General features: G+C 56.3%; 12 protein-coding genes across 12 annotated transcripts; 6 read left to right on the top strand and 6 right to left on the bottom strand.

The window, feature by feature from the left end:
* Positions 1 to 93: 93 nt before the first annotated feature.
* BU26DRAFT_523465 (NAD(P)-binding protein) lies at positions 94 to 868 on the bottom strand. The gene is made up of 2 exons (XM_033830053.1): positions 781 to 868; positions 94 to 716 (listed from the first exon to the last, which is right to left on the bottom strand). Exons 1-2 carry the CDS (start codon positions 848 to 850, stop codon positions 106 to 108), a joined length of 681 nt encoding a protein of 226 aa, XP_033678917.1. The 5' UTR covers positions 851 to 868; the 3' UTR covers positions 94 to 105.
* Positions 706 to 1,646, top strand: BU26DRAFT_110712 (uncharacterized protein). The gene has a single exon (XM_033819402.1). The coding sequence runs from the start codon at positions 988 to 990 to the stop codon at positions 1,546 to 1,548; it is 561 nt and encodes a 186-aa protein (XP_033678916.1). The 5' UTR covers positions 706 to 987; the 3' UTR covers positions 1,549 to 1,646.
* A 1,094-nt stretch (positions 1,647 to 2,740) lies between these two features.
* BU26DRAFT_569804 (uncharacterized protein) lies at positions 2,741 to 3,135 on the top strand (the record flags this gene model as incomplete). The annotated part of the gene is made up of 2 exons (XM_033833930.1): positions 2,741 to 2,824; positions 2,893 to 3,135. 2 exons carry the CDS (start codon positions 2,741 to 2,743, stop codon positions 3,133 to 3,135), a joined length of 327 nt encoding a protein of 108 aa, XP_033678915.1.
* Positions 3,136 to 5,117: 1,982 nt separating this feature from the next.
* Positions 5,118 to 6,244, top strand: BU26DRAFT_110534 (NAD(P)-binding protein). Its single transcript, XM_033819400.1, has 4 exons — positions 5,118 to 5,298; positions 5,350 to 5,532; positions 5,633 to 6,102; positions 6,150 to 6,244. The coding sequence occupies exons 1-4, from the start codon at positions 5,265 to 5,267 to the stop codon at positions 6,192 to 6,194; spliced, it is 732 nt and encodes a 243-aa protein (XP_033678914.1). The 5' UTR covers positions 5,118 to 5,264; the 3' UTR covers positions 6,195 to 6,244.
* A 421-nt stretch (positions 6,245 to 6,665) lies between these two features.
* Positions 6,666 to 7,830, top strand: BU26DRAFT_609200 (endoplasmic reticulum vesicle protein 25 precursor). The gene is made up of 3 exons (XM_033835911.1): positions 6,666 to 6,921; positions 7,040 to 7,163; positions 7,239 to 7,830. Exons 1-3 carry the CDS (start codon positions 6,703 to 6,705, stop codon positions 7,562 to 7,564), a joined length of 669 nt encoding a protein of 222 aa, XP_033678913.1. The 5' UTR covers positions 6,666 to 6,702; the 3' UTR covers positions 7,565 to 7,830.
* Positions 7,790 to 8,819, bottom strand: BU26DRAFT_110515 (uncharacterized protein). Its single transcript, XM_033819399.1, has one exon. The coding sequence runs from the start codon at positions 8,672 to 8,674 to the stop codon at positions 8,039 to 8,041; it is 636 nt and encodes a 211-aa protein (XP_033678912.1). The 5' UTR covers positions 8,675 to 8,819; the 3' UTR covers positions 7,790 to 8,038.
* Positions 8,820 to 9,205: 386 nt separating this feature from the next.
* Positions 9,206 to 10,765, bottom strand: BU26DRAFT_569801 (nagb/rpia/CoA transferase-like protein; the record flags this gene model as incomplete). The annotated part of the gene is made up of 2 exons (XM_033833929.1): positions 9,206 to 9,865; positions 9,923 to 10,765. The coding sequence occupies 2 exons, from the start codon at positions 10,763 to 10,765 to the stop codon at positions 9,206 to 9,208; spliced, it is 1,503 nt and encodes a 500-aa protein (XP_033678911.1).
* Positions 10,766 to 11,496: 731 nt separating this feature from the next.
* On the bottom strand, positions 11,497 to 13,092 carry BU26DRAFT_492783 (ketol-acid reductoisomerase). The gene is made up of 4 exons (XM_033826130.1): positions 12,857 to 13,092; positions 12,772 to 12,803; positions 12,423 to 12,701; positions 11,497 to 12,372 (listed from the first exon to the last, which is right to left on the bottom strand). Exons 1-4 carry the CDS (start codon positions 13,062 to 13,064, stop codon positions 11,677 to 11,679), a joined length of 1,215 nt encoding a protein of 404 aa, XP_033678910.1. The 5' UTR covers positions 13,065 to 13,092; the 3' UTR covers positions 11,497 to 11,676.
* A 228-nt stretch (positions 13,093 to 13,320) lies between these two features.
* On the bottom strand, positions 13,321 to 14,599 carry BU26DRAFT_523453 (uncharacterized protein). Its single transcript, XM_033830052.1, has 4 exons — positions 14,406 to 14,599; positions 14,241 to 14,328; positions 13,898 to 14,187; positions 13,321 to 13,838 (listed from the first exon to the last, which is right to left on the bottom strand). The coding sequence occupies exons 1-4, from the start codon at positions 14,424 to 14,426 to the stop codon at positions 13,686 to 13,688; spliced, it is 552 nt and encodes a 183-aa protein (XP_033678909.1). The 5' UTR covers positions 14,427 to 14,599; the 3' UTR covers positions 13,321 to 13,685.
* Positions 14,600 to 14,752: 153 nt separating this feature from the next.
* BU26DRAFT_110415 (bacterial bifunctional deaminase-reductase) lies at positions 14,753 to 15,937 on the top strand. The gene has a single exon (XM_033819398.1). It carries the CDS (start codon positions 15,021 to 15,023, stop codon positions 15,846 to 15,848), a length of 828 nt encoding a protein of 275 aa, XP_033678908.1. The 5' UTR covers positions 14,753 to 15,020; the 3' UTR covers positions 15,849 to 15,937.
* Positions 15,938 to 16,025: 88 nt separating this feature from the next.
* BU26DRAFT_534126 (uncharacterized protein) lies at positions 16,026 to 17,478 on the bottom strand (the record flags this gene model as incomplete). The annotated part of the gene is made up of 2 exons (XM_033831201.1): positions 16,026 to 17,052; positions 17,471 to 17,478. The coding sequence occupies 2 exons, from the start codon at positions 17,476 to 17,478 to the stop codon at positions 16,026 to 16,028; spliced, it is 1,035 nt and encodes a 344-aa protein (XP_033678907.1).
* A 751-nt stretch (positions 17,479 to 18,229) lies between these two features.
* BU26DRAFT_492772 (glycosyltransferase family 2 protein) lies at positions 18,230 to 22,040 on the top strand. The gene is made up of 5 exons (XM_033826129.1): positions 18,230 to 18,738; positions 18,790 to 19,306; positions 19,356 to 19,717; positions 19,770 to 21,446; positions 21,496 to 22,040. Exons 1-5 carry the CDS (start codon positions 18,688 to 18,690, stop codon positions 21,631 to 21,633), a joined length of 2,745 nt encoding a protein of 914 aa, XP_033678906.1. The 5' UTR covers positions 18,230 to 18,687; the 3' UTR covers positions 21,634 to 22,040.
* Positions 22,041 to 22,397: the final 357 nt, after the last annotated feature.

Here is a 22,397-nt window from a genome sequence, read left to right as displayed (position 1 = left end):
GCCATGGTCAAGCACTTTGAGGAACAGAAGCTGGCAGAGGGAAAGGCGTGAGGAACAGGAGTTGACGGGAAGAGGCTATTTGATAGACATGTATGTCAACATAGACTAGTTGGAAATAACGGGTGTCGTGCCGTCCCATTCATCTTTCTCCACGGCATCCAGCAGGAAGGTCGCCACGCTCGCCCTGGTGGCGGTCTTAAGGGAGCCAAGCCCCTCGCCCTTGTTGCCGTAGAAGTGAACATGCGCAGACGGCCCTTCGATGAAGCGGACGGGACGCGCAAGCACATAGCTCAGGCCACTCTGCTTCACCACCTGCTCGACCTGCTCGTGGTCTTTGTAGCCGATGCCCATGTTGGAGTAGCGGACGAGCAGTTTGACAGGCAGGAACAGCGTCGGGAAAGAGTCGCCCACGCCGTGCGCCTGGAGGGTGACGATCTTGCGGGTACCGTGGGTCTTCATGGCGGCGAGGACGTTTACGTGGGCGTCGTGCATGAGTGTTGGGGGCGATATCGGCTTGGCGAAGGGATTATCGCTAGTGCGCGCGCTGTTCAGCGTCACGACGACGGCGGCGGGCGCGTCCTCGGCCACGGCGGCGAAGGCCTTCTCGACGTTGGCCTGGTCTTGCGGCTGGCCCTTGACTATTGTGAGGGCGCCGTCGGCGGCGGCGATGGATGCGAGGGAGGCCTCGTTTCGCACCAGCGCCGTCACACTGTGGCCTGCTCGCGGGCGTACTCGTCAGCGTCTGATGCAACTCACCGCGGGAGGAGCCGGATTAATCACCTCGCGCGAGCGCGCCTTGGACGACCAACCTGCCGACGCGCCCCGAAGCACCGAGAATGAGAATGCGCATGCTGAAAAGACTGCTGGGTTGCGGAGGAAACGTGGAGTCGTCGGTGATGCTGCCTTTAGCTGGCGTGCGGCACAGCGTCCACGCCCTCAACGACTACGCGCGATCCCCTAAAATAAGTATACGGCGGACTTTTTGAAATGTATCACCTCCTTCACGCGGCCGCGGGAAGACATCGATGTCTTGGGCCAGGACTACGACTACGCCGGCAGACCAACCCAAAGCTCCAACCTCGAGCTGTTTTGCGATCCCTACTTCCTCGATCCCATGCGCATCACTCCCATCCAAATACCCGGAAGTGTAGGCACAGCATACATCTGTGGACCTCCTTCTTTCGACAAAGATATACGCTCCTTTCTATTGCTAGCGAAGGTCCCCGAATCTTCGATTCGCAGCGAGTCCTTTTTGGCGTGCGAGTTCCTTCCCTGCGAGTATCCGACGGCGTTCCGGAAAAAGCAGTCGTACATTTCACCGAGTCCAAGAAAGAGATTGTGTGGGAAGAGGGAACTCGTTCAATCTTGGAGTTGGCGGAGAGCGCGGGGTTGAAGCCTGAGTTTGGATGTCGGTTTGGGTCTTGCGGGGCCTGTGAGGTGAGGTTGAGGAAGGACAAAGAGTGTCAGGAGGGAGATGAGAAGTCGGATAATATGGTAAGGATCTGCTCAGCAGTACCAACGAGTTCTGTCATAGAGCTAGAGTTTTAAGCATATTACAATGTAAATTTCATGTGTAACTAGAGTGTCGTGAAACTTTTGGATAGCTACACATGGCTTCGTATTGGATCGCTGCCCATTGCACTCCGATATTCTTCTAAAGAGTGACAGAATTGATAAGGTAGGTTTGAAAGGATGGAGTGCATAGACTATACATTATCCTCTGCAGGGTAGAGCACAACAGGCTTGACTGTGATTTGATTCTCTTCTCAGCTTATACAATACTAGAGCAGAAGTTTGGCAACACTTTCTCTAGTTTGGGGCCGGTAAAGTGTTGCCAGAGTTTTAACACACGACTGTATGTCCTGTACTTGGTTGATGTCAGGCCGCGCCTCGCGCGTACCATGGTTTGTCTGCTACAATAGATATAAAATTCTGCTGTTGCGGGACATTCTTCTTTCTCCATCATCTGCATAACATCATGTCGATGCAAATTTTGGACTTTTCCAGGTATCTGAAGTAGCCGCAGACTCCTCTCGTAGCCGTAGTATAGGTCGAATAGCTGGCTGGGCAACTAGTTTTCGCACTCAGCTAGGATAAAAAAAATGTACCTTTCGCGCTATTGCATGTGCAGCACCTCACCTCCTTCGACGTCACCGTGAATTGGGTTACGCGTCGAGGACTTTGCACGCTGCCAACGCCACATCTACTCGACTTGACCTCACACACCACCGACCGTGCCGCTCTCATAACTGCCAGAGATATACACATATTTTCTCGTTCTTTCTGGATTTCATTTGCCACAGCCATCTCTACCAACGCCTTAGGCTTTCTGCCGCTGCACTGCGACCTCGCAGCTCTGCTCGCGATGCACCACGCCGGCTGAGGATCTGTCGTATAACTTCGTATCGCATCTTGCAGAATTTTCACATGGTTCTGAACTGCGGCGTATCCAGCCTTCGCAGCTGTGGAAGCACAAGTTGGAGGCGATGTCCCGAAAGGAGCAAATGAAAGCAGCGCGCGCAGTCCTTATTGTGCTCGCTACTCCGTCAGGCGCAGCGTTCTAACGGTGATACTGTTTCCACCGACCCTGTTCTCCTTGAGCCCGCTCTTCCCCAGCCGATTAGCATTCTGAAGCACCTTAGTGGAGTAAAAGGCCGCTCCTCACCCGAGCCGAAAGAATGAAACGGAACCGCCCACGCCGCCCGCAACACTGCCGTGCGAAACCTACAAAGAGCCGGCAATGACAGATGCAAAACTCCCACGCGACACCTACAAGGAGCCGGCCGAGATGACCTTCGCACTGCAGTCCTCGAGTACAATTTTGGTGACGAGTTAGAAGCAGCCTCTGATCCATGGAGTAATCGAAGGAAATTGGCGCGCGTGGGCGTCTAGCATGAGCGGAAGATGGTGATGGAGGAGATGCGTCAGCGGGAGAACATGAAGAGGAGGAAGGCGCTAGAGGAACTGTTCCGGAAGGTGGACATGAAGAGGAAGGAGAGAAAGACCAAGGAAGACACTGTAGCAGCACAAAGAGTCAATATGACTAGCAGTAAGAAGCGTAGGCTTGAAGAAGATGCCTCAGGCGATACACCTTTGTACAAAAAGCAGTGCCCGAGTCCTCGCAATGTCCGGTAGGTGCGTCGTGCAGTGTGGCATGTAGAGGGACAAACCCTCCGTATGACGGGGAATTGTGAAGCCTGAAGACGCGCCGAGTAAAGTGCCAAAATGCATGCGTCCCATCGGTACTCAATACGTTGAGCAGAATTGGGGAGAGAAGGGAGACATGACGGGTGGTCACCAAGAAGCGTTGTGTAGCAGGGATATCCAGATCAGAAGCTAAACAGAGATCGGATGTCGGTGAAGCTCGGGCTAGCATTTGAACTCTCGACCCGGCAACACACATAGGCGAACGTGAAGGCGAATTTACTACATTTCACTCAAGCAACCCCCTTCCATCTCTCCAATATATTACCCAACATATCGAACTTTAAACAGCCCCCGAGCACCACATGTAGAGTCGGACTAGATACTTTATCACTCCAGCGCAGCGGCTCCAACCATAAGGTGGAGCTCTCTAGGTTTTGTTGTTGCCTTCCGCAGAGCTCTGGCGCCATACGCCTGCACTGCACGAGATTTTAGTAGCCGAGCTTTCGGGCTGTAGAGTAGGAATGAGAAAGAGAACGACACGGAGGTAGATTTTATATACTCACGGCAGCTGGAGAGGGCACGTGAGCGGAATCGAAGTTGATCATCTGTGAGTATCGGACCCTTAGAAATAAGGACTTTTCCGGATGTTCAATCCTGGGATGTCAACAGGAGCTGAGAAAAGTGAGGTCGGTAGCACGGCTAAGCGCCACCCAGTCCAGACGCGCCCTGGGCACGTTTTTGAATACAGCTGTCTGCTGAAAGGGTCCGAAGGTATTGGGCGAATTGCAGAGTATTGAGACATGAGTTGATTGATTGAGAATACGAGAAATATGGCTATATATATACATGACCAGGTCACGTGAAGTAGTAACCATATCCGGCAACAGAAGGCAATCCATACGGTGCGATATGTGGAAAACGATATCACTCGGCTCCTCAACACCGTGCTTCCATAGCGACGTCTGCTTAATGTATGCTCGAAAGGCGACGATGCCAGTATCTGCGGTAACGTGCAATGAGTGGTTGACGAAAGCATTGGCGAACGGTACGGCACGCCTAAGCGGCTAGAGCAAACCTCGTAACGAGATCGTGAAAAGGAAAAACAGTGTATATCTCCGCGTCTCCCAAGGAGTTGACGTGGCCGTGACCTAGCCACACCATCGGCATGGCTGTGAGGCCACGGATCGGGGATTCCGAGATATGGTCCGGTCCAGAAAAGTGGGATGTCGATGGCATTTTCAAGAATTCGATGCGGCTGTGATGAAAAAGTGACATGTACCGGTGTTGGCGAGGGTCCACCGCGAAGCGAACCAAGAAGACGCGAGGGACCAACCAGGGGCCGCCGCTGCAGCCCTGCGGCCCACTGCCCCGCAATTGGGGCATCAGGCTGTGCTTCCCTGCACCGGCCGATCCCACTCCTCGCCCATCGTGAGATTCCTGTTCAGAGGACTGTCCATGTGCGGCCCAGCGCCTGTCCCCGGAGCGCGTGACAGCAGACGGGATTCCGGCTGAGCGTGGGATGGACACGCAGGGCACCAACGTCCCTCGATCCTCAGCTCCCGTGACACGGCGCTCACGCAATTGGGCGCCGCGACGCCCCGGCCCAGATTCACATCTCACGATGAAGCTTTTCGTGGCCCGCGAGAGGGGCTAAGGCTCCAATGACCACTTACAGACCACGCAATTACATCATGCCTCTTTGTCTTCCTTATAACTTCCGCAGCGCGGGTCGTCCTTCCCCCCAAATTCAGACCTGCTCTTTGGTCCACTGAACTCTTGCCTCGACACTTTTCAACACACCTTGACCACACACGCAATGGCATCACTGCGCTCGGGAGCCCTTGTCCGCCGCGTCGCCTGTGCCCGCACAGTCTGGCGGCCTAAGCCCCTCATTGTACCCCCTCTCCAGCGCGGCCTGGGCCAGCTCTCGGAAGAGCGTGCCCCGTACGAAAAGGCTGAGCCCGTGGGAGACAAGCGATTCTCGCAGTTTGATCTCGGAGGAAAAGTGTTCGTGGTCACAGGTGCAGCTTGCCGTCCTCCTCCCACTCCAGAGAGCATGTACTCCAGTGTAACCGAGTTAACCAATTGCAGGTGGCGCGCGGGGTCTGGGCTTGTGTATGGCCGAGGGCCTAGTGGAAGCCGGCGGCAAGGGTGAGTGAGCTCCATACGCTCAACTAACTTGCCTCCATTGACGCGTAGCAGTCCACTGCCTCGACATCCTACCGGAACCGGATAAAGCGTTCGCCACCGCGCGAGAACGCATCAAAGGTGAATATGGAGGCGGCCTGGAATATCACCAGGTCAACGTCACTCACGATGAGGAGCTGGAAAAGACAATTGCGGGCATTGCCGCGGAAAACCAACGGCTGGATGGCCTTATTGCAGGTGCGTCGATCAAAAGCGTCATATGCAGGCCCAACGAGATCCTGCATGGTTCCTTTTCAGGGATCTGCAGCACGACCACGCGAGACTAACGCACCACCAGCGGCCGCCATCCAGCAAGTCACCCCCGCGCTCGAGTATTCCCACGCCGATATTGCAAAAATGCTCGAGACAAACTACACTGGCGTGTTCCTCTCCGCACGCGCCGTCGCGCGCCAGATGTACAAGTACAAGATCCAGGGCTCAATCTGCCTGATTGCCTCCATGAGCGGCAGCATCGCCAACAAGGGCTTCATCGCTCCGGTATACAACTCATCCAAGGCCGCTGTGGTGCAGTTGGCGCGGAACCTGGCCATGGAGTGGGGCAGGATACAACCAGATGGATCGGGCGGTATCCGCGTGAACTCGCTGAGTCCCGGACACATTGTCACGCCCATGGTTGAGGAGAACTTCCGAAGGGGCGAGGCCGACCGCGCTACCTGGGAAGAGAACAACATGCTGGGGCGACTGAGCACGCCCGAGGAGTACAAGGCTGCAGGTCTGTTCCTGCTTAGCCGAGCCAGCAGCTACATGGTGAGTAAGCCAGCTTTGTCCGCTGGATTGGTGTTGACGCCATTCAGACTGGCTCGAATATGGTCATCGACGGAGGCACCACTGCTTGGTAAAGTTCGGATTTCGTCGTCTTCAGCTGCGCAACCTTTTTTCCTTCCTGTTTTCTGTCCGGGCGTTTCGAGAGAAGCGTTCGGCATCGGCATTTCTAACGAGTTACGACACCCAGGGATGGATCCCGACAACTGTAAGATAGTCTATAGCGTTCTTCGGAGCTGTACTTGGAGGCAGCAGTAGCAAGGCTTGATGGGAATCGGCGAGGGGTCGACGAGGCCGGTCGGCTTGGAGGAGCTCGTGGCCCAGTTGGACCGAAGTTATGCAGTAGAGAGAACCAATGAGACATGGAATATCCAAGCTTGCCGCATTTCTCCAGTACTTGTAGTCGTCGAATTGTGCATGCGAAAACCCAGCGGAGAAATCGCGGGAGTCCGAGCCCATCCATATCCACTAACCCCAACCCGGCTAGCCCCATTTTCGGACTATCTGGCCTTCCGAGCACGCCCATCCAAAACACCAGCTTTGAAAAGCTCAGCAATCGAGCTCCACCACACGGCGCCCGTCACCATGGACCGATTACTGCGCTTACTACCCTGCCTACTGCTGCTGCTGCTCCTCACAGCCCCCCTCGCCGCGGCGCTAAAATTCGACCTCCACGCCGTCCAAGCCCACGACGCCGCAAAGTACGAGCGCTGCATTCGCAATTTCGTCGCTAAGGACCAGCTCGTCGTCGTCACGGCTATACTCGATGGGTACAGGGGCGATGGCCAGACGGTGAATATGCATGTACGTGGGAGACCCTGGGGCGATTGAGATTGGGAAAAGGTGGATGGGATGGGATGTGGGAGCAGGGTTGAGACGTTGAGACGTTGGTTAGAAGGTTGCTAATAATGTTGGGGAATAGATCCGCGACGCAATGGGCAACGACTACCACCGGCCCAAGGACGTCTACGGCGAGAACCGCTACGCGTTCACCTCGCACGCAGACTCCGCGTTCGATGTGTGCTTTGAGAATACGTTGACGGGTAGTACGTTCCCCCTCCATCCACCCCCCTCTCTCCTGTCCCACCAACCAGCCAACTAACCTCCTCCTCCGCGTATAGAGCCCTCCGGCAACCTCAACCCCACACGCCACGTCGAGCTCGACATCGACATCGGCGCCGACGCCAAGGACTGGAGCGCGATCCAGGCGGGCGAGAAGCTCAAGCCGGTCGAGGCGGAGCTGCGCCGCATCGAGGAGCTGGTCGGCGAGGTGGTGGCCGAGATGGACTACCTGCGCGGCCGCGAGCAGAAGCTGCGCGATACGAATGAGAGCACGAATGAGCGCGTTAAGTGGTTTGCGTTTGGCACGATGGGCATGCTGGTCGGGCTGGGCGCGTGGCAGGTTGTGTATTTGAGGGCGTATTTTAGGAGTAAGCATCTGATTTGATTTGAGCTGGGGAAAGGGGAGGGAGATGGGGTGTGAGGATTAAGGGGTGGGAGAGTGTGTATGAACAGAAAAGAGAGGAGAGGATGATGGCATCGTATCGATTAGCGGGTAAGAAGGGGAACAGGATGCTAGCTAGCGTTATCCATCCATGGCATACTTCTTGATGCGGCGGAGCGCCGGACGGCGTTGGTAGGATCATCTATATCACATCATGGCATATTAAATCGAGTTCTGGATTGCAGCGCAAAAACCCCACCGGCCATCCGTCCGTCTCGAGAGCACAGGCTAACCTCCCCGCCTTAGACCCGAGAGTCCTCAGTCTTGGTTAGACATGGCAAATTCTCTATTTAGCTAGCGAGCAATGTCAACGTCAACATCAAGATACCCTCACTATGCAGCACCCCCTCTCTCTACCGCATGCAACACCTCGGCTGCACCTACACCCTCTCTCCCCTCGGTTCCGTCGCGTCGCATCTATCTCACCCCATCCATCCCAACCCGCTGCCTCCCCACCCAGTCCCCCACATCCCACCTAGAATACGGCGGTGGGGGCGGTAATACTTCGCTTTCTCTTTCGCTTTCGCTTTCACTTTCCGTTCCACCTCTGCATCGGCATCCGCTTCCTGCGTTGCCCGTGCCCGTGCCCGTGCCCGTGGTCCTCCACCCCGAGCCTGATGCAGTACGTACCTGGTTCGTCTGGACGTCTACGCCTGCCACATGCGTAGCAGGCTGCGGTGGACGCGCACGCACATGGCGATGGTATTCTCCGGGACGGCGGCGTGGTGTTTGAGTGTGCGTTGCTTGCTGCGCTGCGCCTGCCGCTGGTGGCGATGACGGCGGTGGAAGCGGTGCAGATGCCTCATAGGTGCGCGAGCGGGACTGTGGCTGGTGCCGCTGCTGGAGAGGAGGCTGGCTGTGCGGGGTGCGACATTGCTGTTGTCGTTGGTATTGGGCTGCTTGCGTGGGCGGGAGTGCTGGAGGCGGTGGTTGCCGTGGTGGTGGGGGAGGAGTCGAGCGCGAGGAGTAGGCGTACGTGCGCGTAGTTGGGTTTGTGGAGTTTGATGTGGAGTTGGAGTTGCGTTGGACGGTGATGTGGAGGTTGAAGCGCATTTTGTTGAACGGGAACGGGGAACGGGAATGGTGTCGTTGGAGTAGAGTAGCGTAGAGTAGAGTAGTTGGATGGGATGGGATGAAGTAGGGTTCTCCCAAAGTGTAAAGAGCGTGGTGGGTGGTGGAAAGACTGTGTTTGGTTGGGTTAGTTGTATGTCGCGCTCACGGTGTAGAATTCTCCGGATAGAACGACGTGTGCAACAGCTGCCCTGGAGGCCTTCGCAGGTGCGTACGATGGACGAGCTAATCTTACTTACTTGTCCAGCGAGCCCTTAGATCCGGGGAATTCCCTACCGCAAGAGTGTGGTTGTTGTAGATGCGGGGTGAGATGGCGGATAGAAAGAGAGTGAGCGGATGTGTGTCGATGTCGTGTAGTCGACGGAGGGCCGGGTGGGGCGCGTGGGTGAGAAAATCCCGACTAGAAGAATGTTGAAAAGGCGTCCCATGGAAGGCGTCGACGGAACCGTCGGAGGTGCACCGACTGGACTTTTCCCATCACCCAACAACCATCCCCTATCTCTCTAGCTCCCCCTAACCCTCCACCTTCCCAAAGATCCTATCCCTCATCTCCACCCTCCCCTCCGCAGTCCGCTTTATATCCTCCCTGCCCACAGCCCGCCCACCCATGATATACGCATCCACAAACTGCGCGGGCACCCACTCAAACCACTCCCCAAACACCTCCACGTTTTCCCTCCCCAGCACCTCCCTAGTCTCTTTCCCCCACGCCTCCGTCATCTCCTCATCTGGGTGCGTCTCCACATGCCCTTCTTCCACGCCCGGCAGCGCAATCTTATCCTCGTCGCTGAGCACCACGACCTTCGCCCGCGGGTTCACCTGCCTCGCGCACGCGACCGCAGCCAGCGAGCCGATTTTGTTCGACACGTCGCCTGCGGGGGAGATGCGGTCTGCGCCGAGGAGCACGACGTGCGCGGTTCTAGCGGCGGTGACGACGGCGCAGTCGGGGAGGATGCGGATGTGCAAGCGGGACTTTTGCTGGTTGCTGTTGTGCACGGAGGCTAGGATCTTGGCCGCCATGTCGGCGCCTTCGAAGCGGGGGCGCGATTCGAGGATGTCGAGGTGGAGGTGGAGGTCCTCTCTTTGGGAGAGCTGGCTGAGGATGGCGTTGCGGATTGTGCTGGAGTTGCTTAGGGTGAGGATGTGGATGTGGTTTTTCTCGGCTAAGGGAAGCTGAATGGATGTGATCAGGATTGATATGTGACGGGAGTCAGTGTGGTGGATACGTACCTCTTGATTGAACTCCTGCATCCAATGATCGAAACCCTCGCTCATGCCGTGTGAATGCTTCCGCGCGACTAAAATGTGCTGCTCGATTAAGTCCCTAGCAGCCTCCGCTAGACGCTGAGGTACTGTCTCCGATCCCGGCCGTGACTGGGGGCCGCGGCTATACTCCTTCTGCATTCTGTTCCATTCGTTTTCGATCTGATCCAACGCGCTCAGCAGGGCCATCGTAACGGCCGCGCCCATACTCGGTCGGGCCTCGCTCAGTTGCTTTGCCGCTTGCACACCCACCTTCCACAGCTCGTTCCTGCTCTTTGCTATGTTCCCCGCAGCTCCGAACAAAACCGCTAGATGCTCGAGAGCTACATCAGCGAGCTCCTTCGCGCCGGAGACGAAGTCGTTCTTCAACGCTAAGACGGCGCTTTCCAGCAGCTGCTCATACTTCAGGCTGCTGTGATCTTTCTCGATCGCTCCATCGTTGGGCTTATCCGCCGGACTAGAAGCATCCGGCTCCGTGATCGAAGCACTGTTCGACCCACAGTCAGCACTTATCAATAGATCAGTTGACTCGCCCAGCTCAGCGATAGAAGAACATCGAATAATATCCAAGGCCTCCTTGAAGACGTGCTTCCCCAACGAGGCCAAGCTCTCCTCAGAGCCCCTGGGGCAGCCGCCGGTGCCGTCATCGAGGCTGCCATAGCTCTCCTTGCTCTTCCTTAGCGTCTTTGGCCGCGAAGTAGTACCCTCCCGAGCGTTCAGCCCTGCCGTAACAGAATACCCCGAAAGCCCCGAGGCACCAGTTGGCTCCGACTGCCGTCCTTTCGCTTCCCGTTTGCCATAGTGCAGCATCCAGCTGGCTGCTAGGTCCACTTTTGCGGGGTTCGACCTCGAAGCAGGCGAATTGTGCCGAGAGCAAGAAAGACCGAGCGCTATAGAAATCGAAGAGAATTGAACGAATACAAGGTTTCGGGACATGCATGACCACCTGGGCCGGCTTTTTGATCCCAAACAGACCGACTGACGGACTGACTGAAAGGAACAATCACCAAAACAACTCACCTCCTCTCACCCGCCCCATCCGCCATCCCCAGCTTCCAGCAACGGGAACAAAACCGCCCAATAGCAGTAGCGCGTCCTTCGTTTGAGTCCGACCGCCGTATCCGTAGATACTTCCCACCGCACAATCGCAAACACCTGTCGCTTACGTAGGGTCGAAGCAGAGCGTTTGAGGCCAATAGTCGAAGGCTAGTAGCATGATAAACTCTCGACAGCGGAAAGGCAACGCCGACACGCGCTTTCCGCAAGGCGTTTGCGCGAACGGGGGTTGAGGGAGGAGGCATGGGGCTGAAGATGGACGTCAATCGGACGGTGAGGTGAACCCCGCTATTCTGTAAAGAGATAGCTGCGTCAGCCCACTACACAGTAAACCGGTCCCTGGCCTCACCTACGCATATCCCTACTCCGAAGATGGCGACAGGGAAAAGGCATTCGTGCAAAGGACGACTAGACTTTGTTAGCACGTATACTCGATGGGATGTAGATATCCTCCCGCTGCAATGAATATTGGGGGTCGATAGCGTGTCAAAATAAGGTATCATTTGCTTTTCGAAAGGCCGACTTTTCGACTGTAGTAAGTACCAAAGAAATCAGCCATAGCAAACGATCCGCGCCAAAAAGCTCGAAGAAGTTCCGACGCCAAGTGCCGATAGAGGAAAGCCATATCTACACAATCCACTCCACCATCCCCTCCCTCAGCCCATCTACTTCTGGTTCTCCGGGCGCAGGGAGCGGACAGCCTTGCCAGCCCGCCAGATCTCCAGGTTGTCAATCTCCTGCAACTCCTTCTTGTACTTCTCGCGGTAGTCGGGCTGCGAGTTGAACTCGAGCGATCGCTTAGTCTCGGTGCCGTTCTTGACGGAGTCGTACAGGTCGTTGAAGACGGGCTTCAGGGTGTCCTTGAAGCGCTTGCTCCAGTCGATGGCGCCGCGGCGGGCGGTGGTCGAGCAGGCCGCATACATGTAGTCCATGCCGTTGGCGCCGATGAGCGGGTACAGCGACTGGGTAGCCTCCTCGACGGTCTCGTTGAAGGCCTCGGACGGGGAGTGGCCGCGCTCGCGGAGGACCTCGTACTGGGCGAGGAACATGCCGTGGATGCCGCCCATCAGGCAGCCACGCTCGCCATAGAGGTCGGAGTACACCTCCTTCTCGAAGGTGGTCTCGTAGAGGTAGCCGGAGCCGACGGCAACACCCAGCGCGACCGCCTTCTCCTTGGCCTTGCCGGTCACGTCCTGGAAGACGGCGACGGAGGAGTTGATACCACGGCCCTCACGGAAGAGAGTGCGGACGGTACGGCCGGAACCCTTGGGGGCAACGAGGATGACGTCGATATCCTTGGGGACGTCGACCTTGGTGAGGTCCTTGAAGACCGGGGAGAAACCGTGGGAGAAGTAGAGCGTCTAGTGCGATCAGCTTCAGCCATCATATCCAACTCCGATCTTGTGCTTACCTTCTCCTTGGTCAGCAGCGGCTTGATAGCGGGCCAGGTCTCGGACTGCGCAGCATCCGAGAGCAGGTTCATGACAATGGTAGCCTTGCCAATAGCCTCATCAATGTCGAACAGGTTCTTTCCAGGGGCCCAGCCATCCTGCTCGGCCTCCTTCCACGAGGCACCGTTCTTGCGCACACCGATAATGACGTTCAGGCCGTTGTCGCGGAGGTTAAGACCCTGGCCGTGGCCCTGCGAGCCGTAGCCGATGAGGGCAAGGGTATCATTCTTGAAGTAGTCCTAGCTCAAGGGTTAGCTCTAGTTCCCAAGCAGACAATTCTTGATGCCATTGAGGCGATGGCTGACTCACCAAGAGCTTTTCCCTCGGCCAATCCTCTCGCTCTGTTTACCCGGGTTAGAACGGAATTACCGCAGCGAAGGATGGCAAAACCAACCATAAACAGTCTCCTTGGTCCCGGCGAAGTCAATCGTCTTGATACCGCGGGCCTGCTGGAACGTCGAGGTAACGGCGGCCTTGGGGGTAGCTGCCGCACCAGCTCGAGCAGCGCTCAGAGCCGAGACGAAAGTGCGCCTCTGGACGGCGGGCGCGGCCAATTGCCGGGCAGTTTGGCGCAGAGCTCGAGCAACAGGTCGTGAAGCCATTGTGAATGTGTGGAGGCGTTTCTTGAGGAAAATAGGAGCAAAGAGGGAATTCACTGTATTTAAAGCTACGCGGTGGTGTGTCTGGGGTTTCTAGATTTTCGGGAGCTCGGACGTTTTGGCAGGGCCGATTATCGGCGGCCAGTCAGCGGTCAGTAAATCAGCAGGCTTCGGGGAGCAGAGCGCGTCTCCGAAATGCCACTTTTTGCCTGCATCCCAAAGTGGCCCAGCATTCACATCATCAACTTTCTCCTCCGGTTCCCGCAGAGAAATAGATCAGCATTTGTGCAACCTTCTAGCTCGTGTTCTACCCCAAAAGACGGATAATCTGTGCATGGTGCAAGTCGCGCATTCGTATTTCAGCCTACGATGACTCTTGAGATGGGAAAGAAACCGGTATATGCTGACGCCACACTCCGTGTCCGCCGAAATTCAGATGCTCGCTTGATATTGGAAACATGCGCCTGTACTCCTCCTTCTATCGCATTCTACTGCTGCCGCACTGCCACAGCTGCGCGTGGGGTTGTTGAGTCGACGAAACCCGATTCCCCACTCTGGTCTAGCACTGGACTACTATCGCTTTGGGAGGCAAGATGCCTCTATAGGCTGACAAGCAATTCCACCTCATTTCAGCACGCGGTCGAAAGTTTGCCCCCTCACTGTGCCGCCGCCGAGAGACGCACGCACGTTGCGCTTGAAGCCTTCGCGGTTCTGCTTGAGGTCCTCGGCGGCCTCCTTGTTCAGCGGGTCGGATGCATTAGGTTCGAGGAAGAGGAACTGTCAGGTCAGATGTCAGCATGCCACTCTTAGTCCCGTATCCCACCAGATGTACGCACCTGCAGTCCCACGACCACCGCATTCAGATTCAGCACCGGCTTCCAGTCTTCCCTCAGGATATTCAAGCACACGTTGCCCTCCAGATCGATATTCGGGTGGTAGATCTTCTGCGTGCACTTGACCTTGGGCGGGTCGTGGGGAAAGTTCTGGTTGATTTTGAAGTCGAATTCGAAGCGGCCGCCCTTGTACATGCCCTCGTCGGGGTCGATGGTGAGCTTGAAGTTGAGGATGTCGTCCGGGTTCGGGAAGTGCGTCTTCATCGTCGAGCCGAGGGAGAGCTCTTCGAGATCTGGGGCCGGTTAGCAGATGCTCAGCAGGCACTGTGGGGACTGATAGACGTACCCTTCTGCGCTCGTAGCTGGGCGGGCGTAACCTTCTTCTTTTTGCTCGTCGCAGCAGCCGCAGCATCATCCTGCTGCTGCTGCTTCTTCTGTGGCGGAAGTTAGCACACCAAGCTCATCCCAAGCATAGAGTCGCCCAGAAGCAGCCCTATAGATTCCAACTCACCATAGTCCATATTTTCATCATCTTGGCGGTGTTGTATGAGTATCCTTCGGTGCGCCCGGCGGTTCAGCTAGATCGTGTGCGGGGCGGGAGTTGCGACTGTCTATGCCCTAAGGAGAGGGGAGAAGCGTTTAACACAGAGGAGAAGGCTCAAGGAGAGAGAACGCAAAGGAAATATAAGGGAAGGTGAAAATGTGTAGTGAAAGATAGGCTGCAATAGTAAAGTTGTGCGATCACTGATGATGCGTGGGGCGATGCCCGAGGATGTTCCGTCGCCGCTGCCTGAGCGCTTAGTCAGCGCATTACCCTCTCTCGCTGATGATTGGCGACGTTCTTTCCGCCACCGCCACTGCAGCGATCTATTTGAAAGGAGGCCTCAATTATTGTATTCCTCGGCCAAAACACAGATCCCTTCACAAACTTCAGCTTGACTGTCCAATTTCTGATTTGGTTAAAGCTACTGTTCGATTCCTTATAAAACCCTTGGACGAGGAGAGAGCTCTCTTCGCATGGACGGGAAAGCGCCCTGCACAGTTCCCACTACTTCAATAGCCATATCAGTCAACTGGGAACCCAATAATACAAGAGCATCATCTTGCGTGTCACTGGCCGGTCACAATGTCCGCACCAACACGAGACGCCCTACACTTCCCCCCATCCTCTCGACAGCCCATAGAGCCCTACCTTCCATCGTCAAACCTCTCCGCGTCTCAAATCAGGCCATTCACAACCCTGACCTACGCTACCTCCCTCGACCACGCTCTGTCACTCTCGCCCGGCGTTCAGACCGCGCTTTCAGGTCCCGAATCTAAAGCTATGACGCACTACCTGCGCTCTAAGCATGACGCCATCCTCATCGGTGCTGGCACTGCTATTGCCGACAATCCGAGTTTGAACTGCCGAATCGAGGGCGTCGGCGGGTATGGTGGGAACGGGTTGGAGGGGCAACCAAGGCCCGTGGTGATTGATCCCAGAGGACGGTGGAATGTCAGCGAGGAGAGTAAGATTGTGAGGTTGGCGGCGGAGGGACGAGGAAGAGGGCCGTGGGTTATTATGCGCGAAGACGTCGATTCGTCTATCAGAGAAGCGAGGGAGAAGGCGTTGAACACAGTCGGTGGGAGGGTGCTTACTCTACCATCCACCTGCTCAAGCCTCGACTGGCGGGAGATCCTCCGACTGCTAGCGAGGGAAGGCGTGAGAAGTGTTATGATCGAGGGCGGCGGCGTGGTCATCAATGACCTGCTGGGCCCACGCTATTTCTCTCTCATCGACTCAGTCATCGTAACGATCGCACCGACGTGGTTAGGCAAAGGTAGCTTGCAAGTGTGTCCGGATGAGCGAGTGGATGAACAAGGGAGGAAGGTCGCTGTGGGGAGGCTGAAGGATTTGCGGTGGGTACCGCTGGGCGAGGACGTGGTGCTTTGCGGACGGCCCGAGATAGGGTGACGCAGTCCTGCTGTGTAGTTAGTGCAGAGAGCGCTAACTCATCACTGCTGAAAAGGCTGATGATCGCGCCGGCATCATCTTCGAAAGTCAGAGGAGGAGACAGCTTCGCGGCGGAACCTTATAAGCACTGAAGGCCCTCGATTGTAAGCGATGGTGCTGTAGGTATTCAGCCGATATTCAGCGTATGGCCGTTGACTTTACGCTCTCCCGTGGCGCTGGTTGCGGACCGCTCCAGGGTAGAATATCGGGGACCTTTCCCTTTAGCAACTCTTTGACGCTCTCCTCCAAACCCTCCCCAAGCTCTTGCGTCGCAGTCTCATCCCAACCGCGCCGCTTTCTCTTCTCGCTCAATAGTTCCCCTGTGCCCAAAGGATCATGCAACCACGGCGCAAATCCGTACTTCTCCTCGCCCAGCACAGTCTCATCGAGCTCCGTTCTCGACATGATCGGATCGATGCCTTGTGCCTGGACGCGGTCGGCTGGCCATTTGATAGCTGGCGCATGAAGGTCCAAAAACCTTTTCGCCTTGAATGCGTGCGTAACGATCCGGATATGCTTGGGGTATACTCCCGTCGTTCGCCGGAAGAGTAAGATACTAAAGAGTAAGTTTTGAAACGAGTCCGTGGCATGCTCCTCGAGAAGGATCCGTCCTTTATCGAAGAGCATACGTGCTCGACCGCCGCCGTAGTGCCCCTCAGCAAGTTCATGTGCTAGGGCGGCGTGGTAGTACGAGCGGGCCTCGCTCAAGGGGGTGAGTGATTTCTTCGTAGGTCCGCCGCTTAGTACTAGAAGACTGTTGGGGAGAAGGCTTTTGTCTGTTCCTGGGGCACTTTTTAAGGCATCGATGCCCGCTACGATATGCGCGATGAAAGTCTCGTGCTCGCCTGGCTTGCCCGTCTCTTTGTTCGACTTCTGGAAGGGGGCAAGATGCCAGTTGTTCTCGTCGTACGGGCTGTACAGCGGAAAGCCGGGAGAAGCGGCATCCGGGTGGAAGATGGCATGGCAGCAGACAATGACCAGGTTTTCTACGCCCTCGTAGCTTGGGGCTGGGGTTACATGGTCCGGATGCGTGAAGTCGTCGGGCTCTTGGCTGGCGAATCCAGTATGCTCATGCGGCACGGCTCCATGTGCAGCGCCAGCTGAGCCTGGGCGGTCAGCAGAGGCAGAGGTGGTGGATTGATGGAAGTTCGATTTGGGTAATGTTCTCGAAGGTGTGGCTGGTGCCGCCATAGAAATTAATGGATGGAGTTACTCGAAATGATAGGTCGAAGCGGGTACGGGGTGGCTTAGGGGGCCGTTTAGGTCTCGGGTAGTCAGATCCGGGGAGCTGTAGGCTTGGACCTGGTCAGCGGGAGTTCTACGAATACGTAGGAAAGGAGGAAAGAACGGATAAGTGAGATGAGGCGAAGCTTGGGCGGACACTCGCGCCTTCCCGCCGCAGCTCCTCGCCCTAGACAAGAAACAGCGACCCAACACAGAGTAACTGGGGACTCAGTGGGCAGACTGTGAGAGGGGACATCAACTTCGGTGATGGTATTCCAACTGTATCATTCTGTCCTACTGGTACACGAGGCTACGTTGGCCTCGGCGCTTAGCATCTACTCTACAGACCCGGCGGCTACAAAGCCATAGAACAGCGAAGGAATCGGGCATGTTGGCGTTCGGGTCGTTCGACTGGGAGTTGGCTACCGGGTCAGCCCCTGGCCAAGCATCGGGAATTATGTCGTGAGACGCTTGTCTGGCAAGGCTGGGTACTCAAAGTCGTCCATGAGGGGTGCGTGTTTCCTCAAGCTGCTGAGCTCACTGCACGGTACAGCCCTTCGTGCCCATGTATGCAGGGCATAGCGGTGAGCAACATGCAGGAGGGAAAGACCCTTATGGCGCCACATGGTAGAAGGGGTTCTGGGCTGAGATCGCCGCAGGGGTGGCTTCTCCGGGAGCTTTTGCTGACGACCTCATGCCTATTTGCGGCCGAACAGGAGAACGGAATAGAAACTTGATGGAGTTCCCCGAGAGCGTTGGTGGGCCGTTGCACGTCAAAGCGGAGAGAATGAGACGTCCAACGCACCTTTTGAGCCTGTCGCAGCGCAGGTCTCGTATAGGGACCGCCTTTGGGAAAGAGAGGCGAGAGCAAGCCGTCACCGTGATTATTGTCGTGTGTGTTGAGAAGCCTTCTAGGGCTGGATGCACGCTGGTGAGGCTGAGCAGATAGTCAGCATGAGGCGCCCGCAAGCCTGCTCACGGCATGCCCGCGTCCGCTCAGGGCTTGCAACAGGCGAACGTCTCTGTAGCTGATTAAGGCGCGCTCTAATTTTAGCTGCTGTGCTGCTGTCCAAGTCTTTGACGCAACCGCTAGCTACGCCACAGCTGCCAGAGCAACCCCAGCGCGCCGTTCTGTCACCACCCAGTTTCCAAGGTTCGCGATCGACAGTCTGTCAAAGAAGCAGCGCACAAGGCCGGGCGGCGGCATTCTTCACGCTCCCCTTTGATGAAGGACCGCCGCAGTTGAAACACGAGCGGCAGGCTGCGCGGCCAGTAAAGTGCGCGTTTCAGTCGCATTCCTCGTCGTCGCCTAGCGTCCCTTTTGCGCAGCGCCCCCGCGAACCCTGCCAACCAGCCCGGCCAAGCTTGCAGCTTGCACCACTAGGCCCCTTTTGTGGATGCGGCGCATCTCCACCCTCAGCTGCTCCCAGACATTTCTCCTCCCAGCCTTTATCAATACCCGCTCCCGCCTCAGCTGCCTCTCCGCTTTTCTTCCCTCGTTGCAATTCTCCCCCCCATCGCCGCCCATCACTGCCCTCCCCATCCGCGCTGCTAGGCCCCTGGACCGCTGTACGTCATGGCCTACCAAGGACCTGGAGGAAACGCCTATGGCGACCCGCACTCAGGAGTAGGCCGCACACGAGAATTATCTGCCGTGCAGTGCTAACATCATCAGCAGCATCCCTACGACGCCCGGCACGGCTCTGACGACGACGAGGTCGGCCGCTCGCTGCTGCACTCGAATCCCACCGGAGCCAACCCCGGCCCCTTTGATGACCAGCATGGCGTGTACGGCCACGATGTGCGGCCGCAGTCCACCTACAGCTTGACCGAGACATACGCCTCAGACGCACCCACCGTCGCGCGCTATCCTGTCGAGTCGCACACCGGCTCCGACGTCTACTCGGCCACCGGCGGCCACTACGACCCGGCTGCTGAGTTTGGCGCACCACACAGAGCGCCCTCGCCATATGCGAGGAGCGAGACGAGCTCCACAGAGGCATGGAGACAGCGGCAGCAGCCCGGCGGCGGTGCGGCTGGCGGCCTCAAGCGCGGCATGACCCGCAAGGTCAAGCTCGTGCAGGGCTCCGTTCTCAGCGCCGACTACCCGGTGCCCAGCGCCATCCAGAACGCCATCCAGGCCAAGTACCGCAATGACCTAGAGAGCGGTAGCGAGGAGTTCACCCACATGCGATGTACGTTTGACATTTGACGTTCCCGAGATGCGGAGCTGACAGCTGCCAGACACGGCCGCGACATGCGACCCCAACGACTTCACGCTCAAGAATGGCTACAATCTGCGGCCGGCCATGTACAACCGCCACACGGAGCTTTTGATTGCCGTCACATACTACAACGAGGACAAGGTGCTGACGGCCCGCACGCTGCACGGTGTCATGCAGAACATCCGCGACATCGTGAACCTGAAAAAGTCCGAGTTCTGGAACAAGGGTGGCCCGGCTTGGCAGAAGATCGTGGTCTGCCTCGTTTTCGACGGTATCGATCCCTGCGACAAGGGCACGCTCGACCTGCTTGCCACGGTCGGCATCTACCAGGACGGCGTCATGAAGAGGGACATTGACGGCAAGGAGACCGTTGCTCACATTGTGAGTCTCAAAACGAATGATTGCATTGCATAGACCGCTGACAAGAACGCAGTTCGAGTACACGACTCAATTGTCAGTCACGCCGAACCAGCAGCTGATTCGCCCGCACGACGACAGCGCCAGCACGCTTCCCCCGGTGCAGATGATGTTCTGTCTGAAGCAGAAGAACAGCAAGAAGATCAACTCGCACAGATGGCTCTTCACTGCCATTGGCCGCATCCTGAACCCCGAGGTCTGCATTTTGCTCGATGCGGGTACCAAGCCCGGCCCGAAGTCGCTCCTCGCCCTCTGGGAAGCCTTCTACAATGACAAGGACCTCGGTGGCGCTTGCGGTGAGATCCACGCCATGTTGGGCAAGGGCTGGAAGAACCTGCTCAACCCGCTCGTTGCCGCGCAGAACTTCGAGTACAAGATCAGTAACATTCTGGACAAGCCGCTAGAGTCGTCTTTCGGCTACGTCTCCGTGTTGCCCGGTGCCTTCTCGGCCTACCGCTACCGCGCCATCATGGGCCGCCCGCTCGAGCAGTATTTCCACGGTGACCACACGCTCGCCAAGATCCTCGGCAAGAAGGGTATCGAGGGCATGAACATTTTCAAGAAGAACATGTTCTTGGCCGAAGATCGTATTCTCTGTTTCGAGCTGGTCGCCAAAGCCGGCTCCAAGTGGCATCTTACCTACGTGAAGTCTTCCAAGGGTGAAACCGACGTGCCCGAAGGCGCTGCCGAGTTTATCGGTCAGCGCCGTCGTTGGCTGAACGGTTCGTTCGCCGCCGGTATCTACTCCCTGATGCACTTCGGCCGCATGTACAAGAGTGGCCACAACCTCATCCGCATGTTCTTCTTCCACATCCAGATGTTGTACAACACCTTCACCACCTTCCTCTCCTGGTTCGCCCTGGCTTCTTTCTGGCTTACAACTGCTGTTATCATGAATCTCGTCGGCACACCCTCCTCGGACGGTAAACGCAAGGCATGGCCTTTTGGAAATGATGTCACCCCGATCTTCAACACGGTTCTTCAGTACCTCTACCTCGCTTTCTTGGGCTTGCAGTTCGTCCTCGCGCTCGGTAACAGGCCCAAGGGTTCGAGGTGGTCATATATGACATCCTTCATCGTGTTCGGCGGCATCCAGTTCTACGTCATCATCCTCTCCATGTACCTCGTCGTCCAGGCTTTCACCAACGGCCAGTCACAGGGTCTCGATACATCGTCAACGCAGGCCTTTGTCGACTCGTTCTTTTCCTCGAGCGGTGTCGGTATCATCATTATCGCCTTGGCCGCAACTTTTGGTCTCTACTTCGTGGCCTCGTTCCTCTACCTGGACCCGTGGCACATGTTCACTTCTTTCCCGCAGTATCTCCTGGTCATGTCGTCCTATGTCAACATTCTCAACGTCTACGCCTTCAGCAACTGGCACGACGTTTCTTGGGGTACCAAGGGTTCTGACAAGGCCGATGCGCTTCCCTCAGCCAAGACGGAGAAAGGGTCCGACGGAAAGCACACTGTTATCGAGGAGCCGGATCTGCCCCAGGCCGATATTGACAGCCAGTTCGAAGCTACTGTAAAGCGGGCATTGGCTCCCTACGTACCGCCTGTCGAGACCACGGAGAAGACGCTCGAGGACTCGTACAAGTCTTTCAGAACGCATCTTACGACTGCATGGATTGGGTCCAACGCTACTCTTGCCGTTGTTATTACACAGGAGAACTTTGACAAGTTTGGTTTCTCGGTAAGTTGCTTTCTCCTCAATTTGATCTATGTTACTAATTCAGCCGCAGTCTACCGCCTCCGCTCGTACCGCCCGCTTCTTCCAGGCTCTCCTGTGGGCGACTGCCTTCCTCTCCATCATCCGTTTCCTCGGTTGCCTGTGGTTCCTTGGCCGCAGCGGTCTCTTCTTCTGCGTCAGGAGGAGGTAAAGGACAAACAGCGGCAATGTACGAAATCAATCTCCCAATCCGCATTCACGACGGCCGTGGCATTTGCGTGCTTTGATTCCCCCTAATCTCATGTTCCGATATTCGGGTGCTGGCGTTTTAGGTGTCCTCCAGACTTCCAGCAGGCTGGTGCTGCGCAAGTCTTTACCACCAACATGGGGTATACAAAAATTTATCAAAGACACGAACGAATTGGCAGCAAACCCCCCTTTGTACTACCTCTATATTTGCATTCAGGCATCCCCCCTCATGACTCCCCTTTTCTTCCGGCCAGTTGTAGTTTGCTTGTTGAGGATATGGAAGACCAGCTGGCGAGCAAATGTGGTGGAATGGTATCTTTGGGAGTGAGTTGGGGGGTGGTTGTTGGTTGGATTAAGCCTGTTTTTTTTAACGAAATGGATACACTTCCTCCACTAAAGGGTAAATTTTTTTAGGTTCCCGAATTAAAGCCTTTTTGTTAGAATGAGAACCTACTCTTTTATACTCATCCTCGATTCCCCCCCTTCTCTCTCCTGACTTGATTGCTAACATCTAAAGCCTCAGGTCTAATGTTGTGTATTTGTTTACCTGCTATTCATATAGACTATTATTATCATGCTGTTAGATATTTAATCTTTGCCGCGTTTGATTGGGATTGGTTCCTGCTGCTGAGCGCTCGACACCTACCCGCTTCGCCTCGCACAGCCTAGATAGCCTTGTATTGGATAGTCTACGTCGTTTTTAATATCGGGGAGCAGGGGTGGGGC

This window comes from Trematosphaeria pertusa (genome assembly GCF_010094035.1).
Source record: "Trematosphaeria pertusa strain CBS 122368 unplaced genomic scaffold BU26scaffold_16, whole genome shotgun sequence".
NCBI lineage: Eukaryota > Fungi > Ascomycota > Dothideomycetes > Pleosporales > Trematosphaeriaceae > Trematosphaeria > Trematosphaeria pertusa.
The sequence above is the reverse complement of the archived record's forward strand: the minus strand, read 5'-3'. Positions and strand labels throughout refer to the sequence as shown.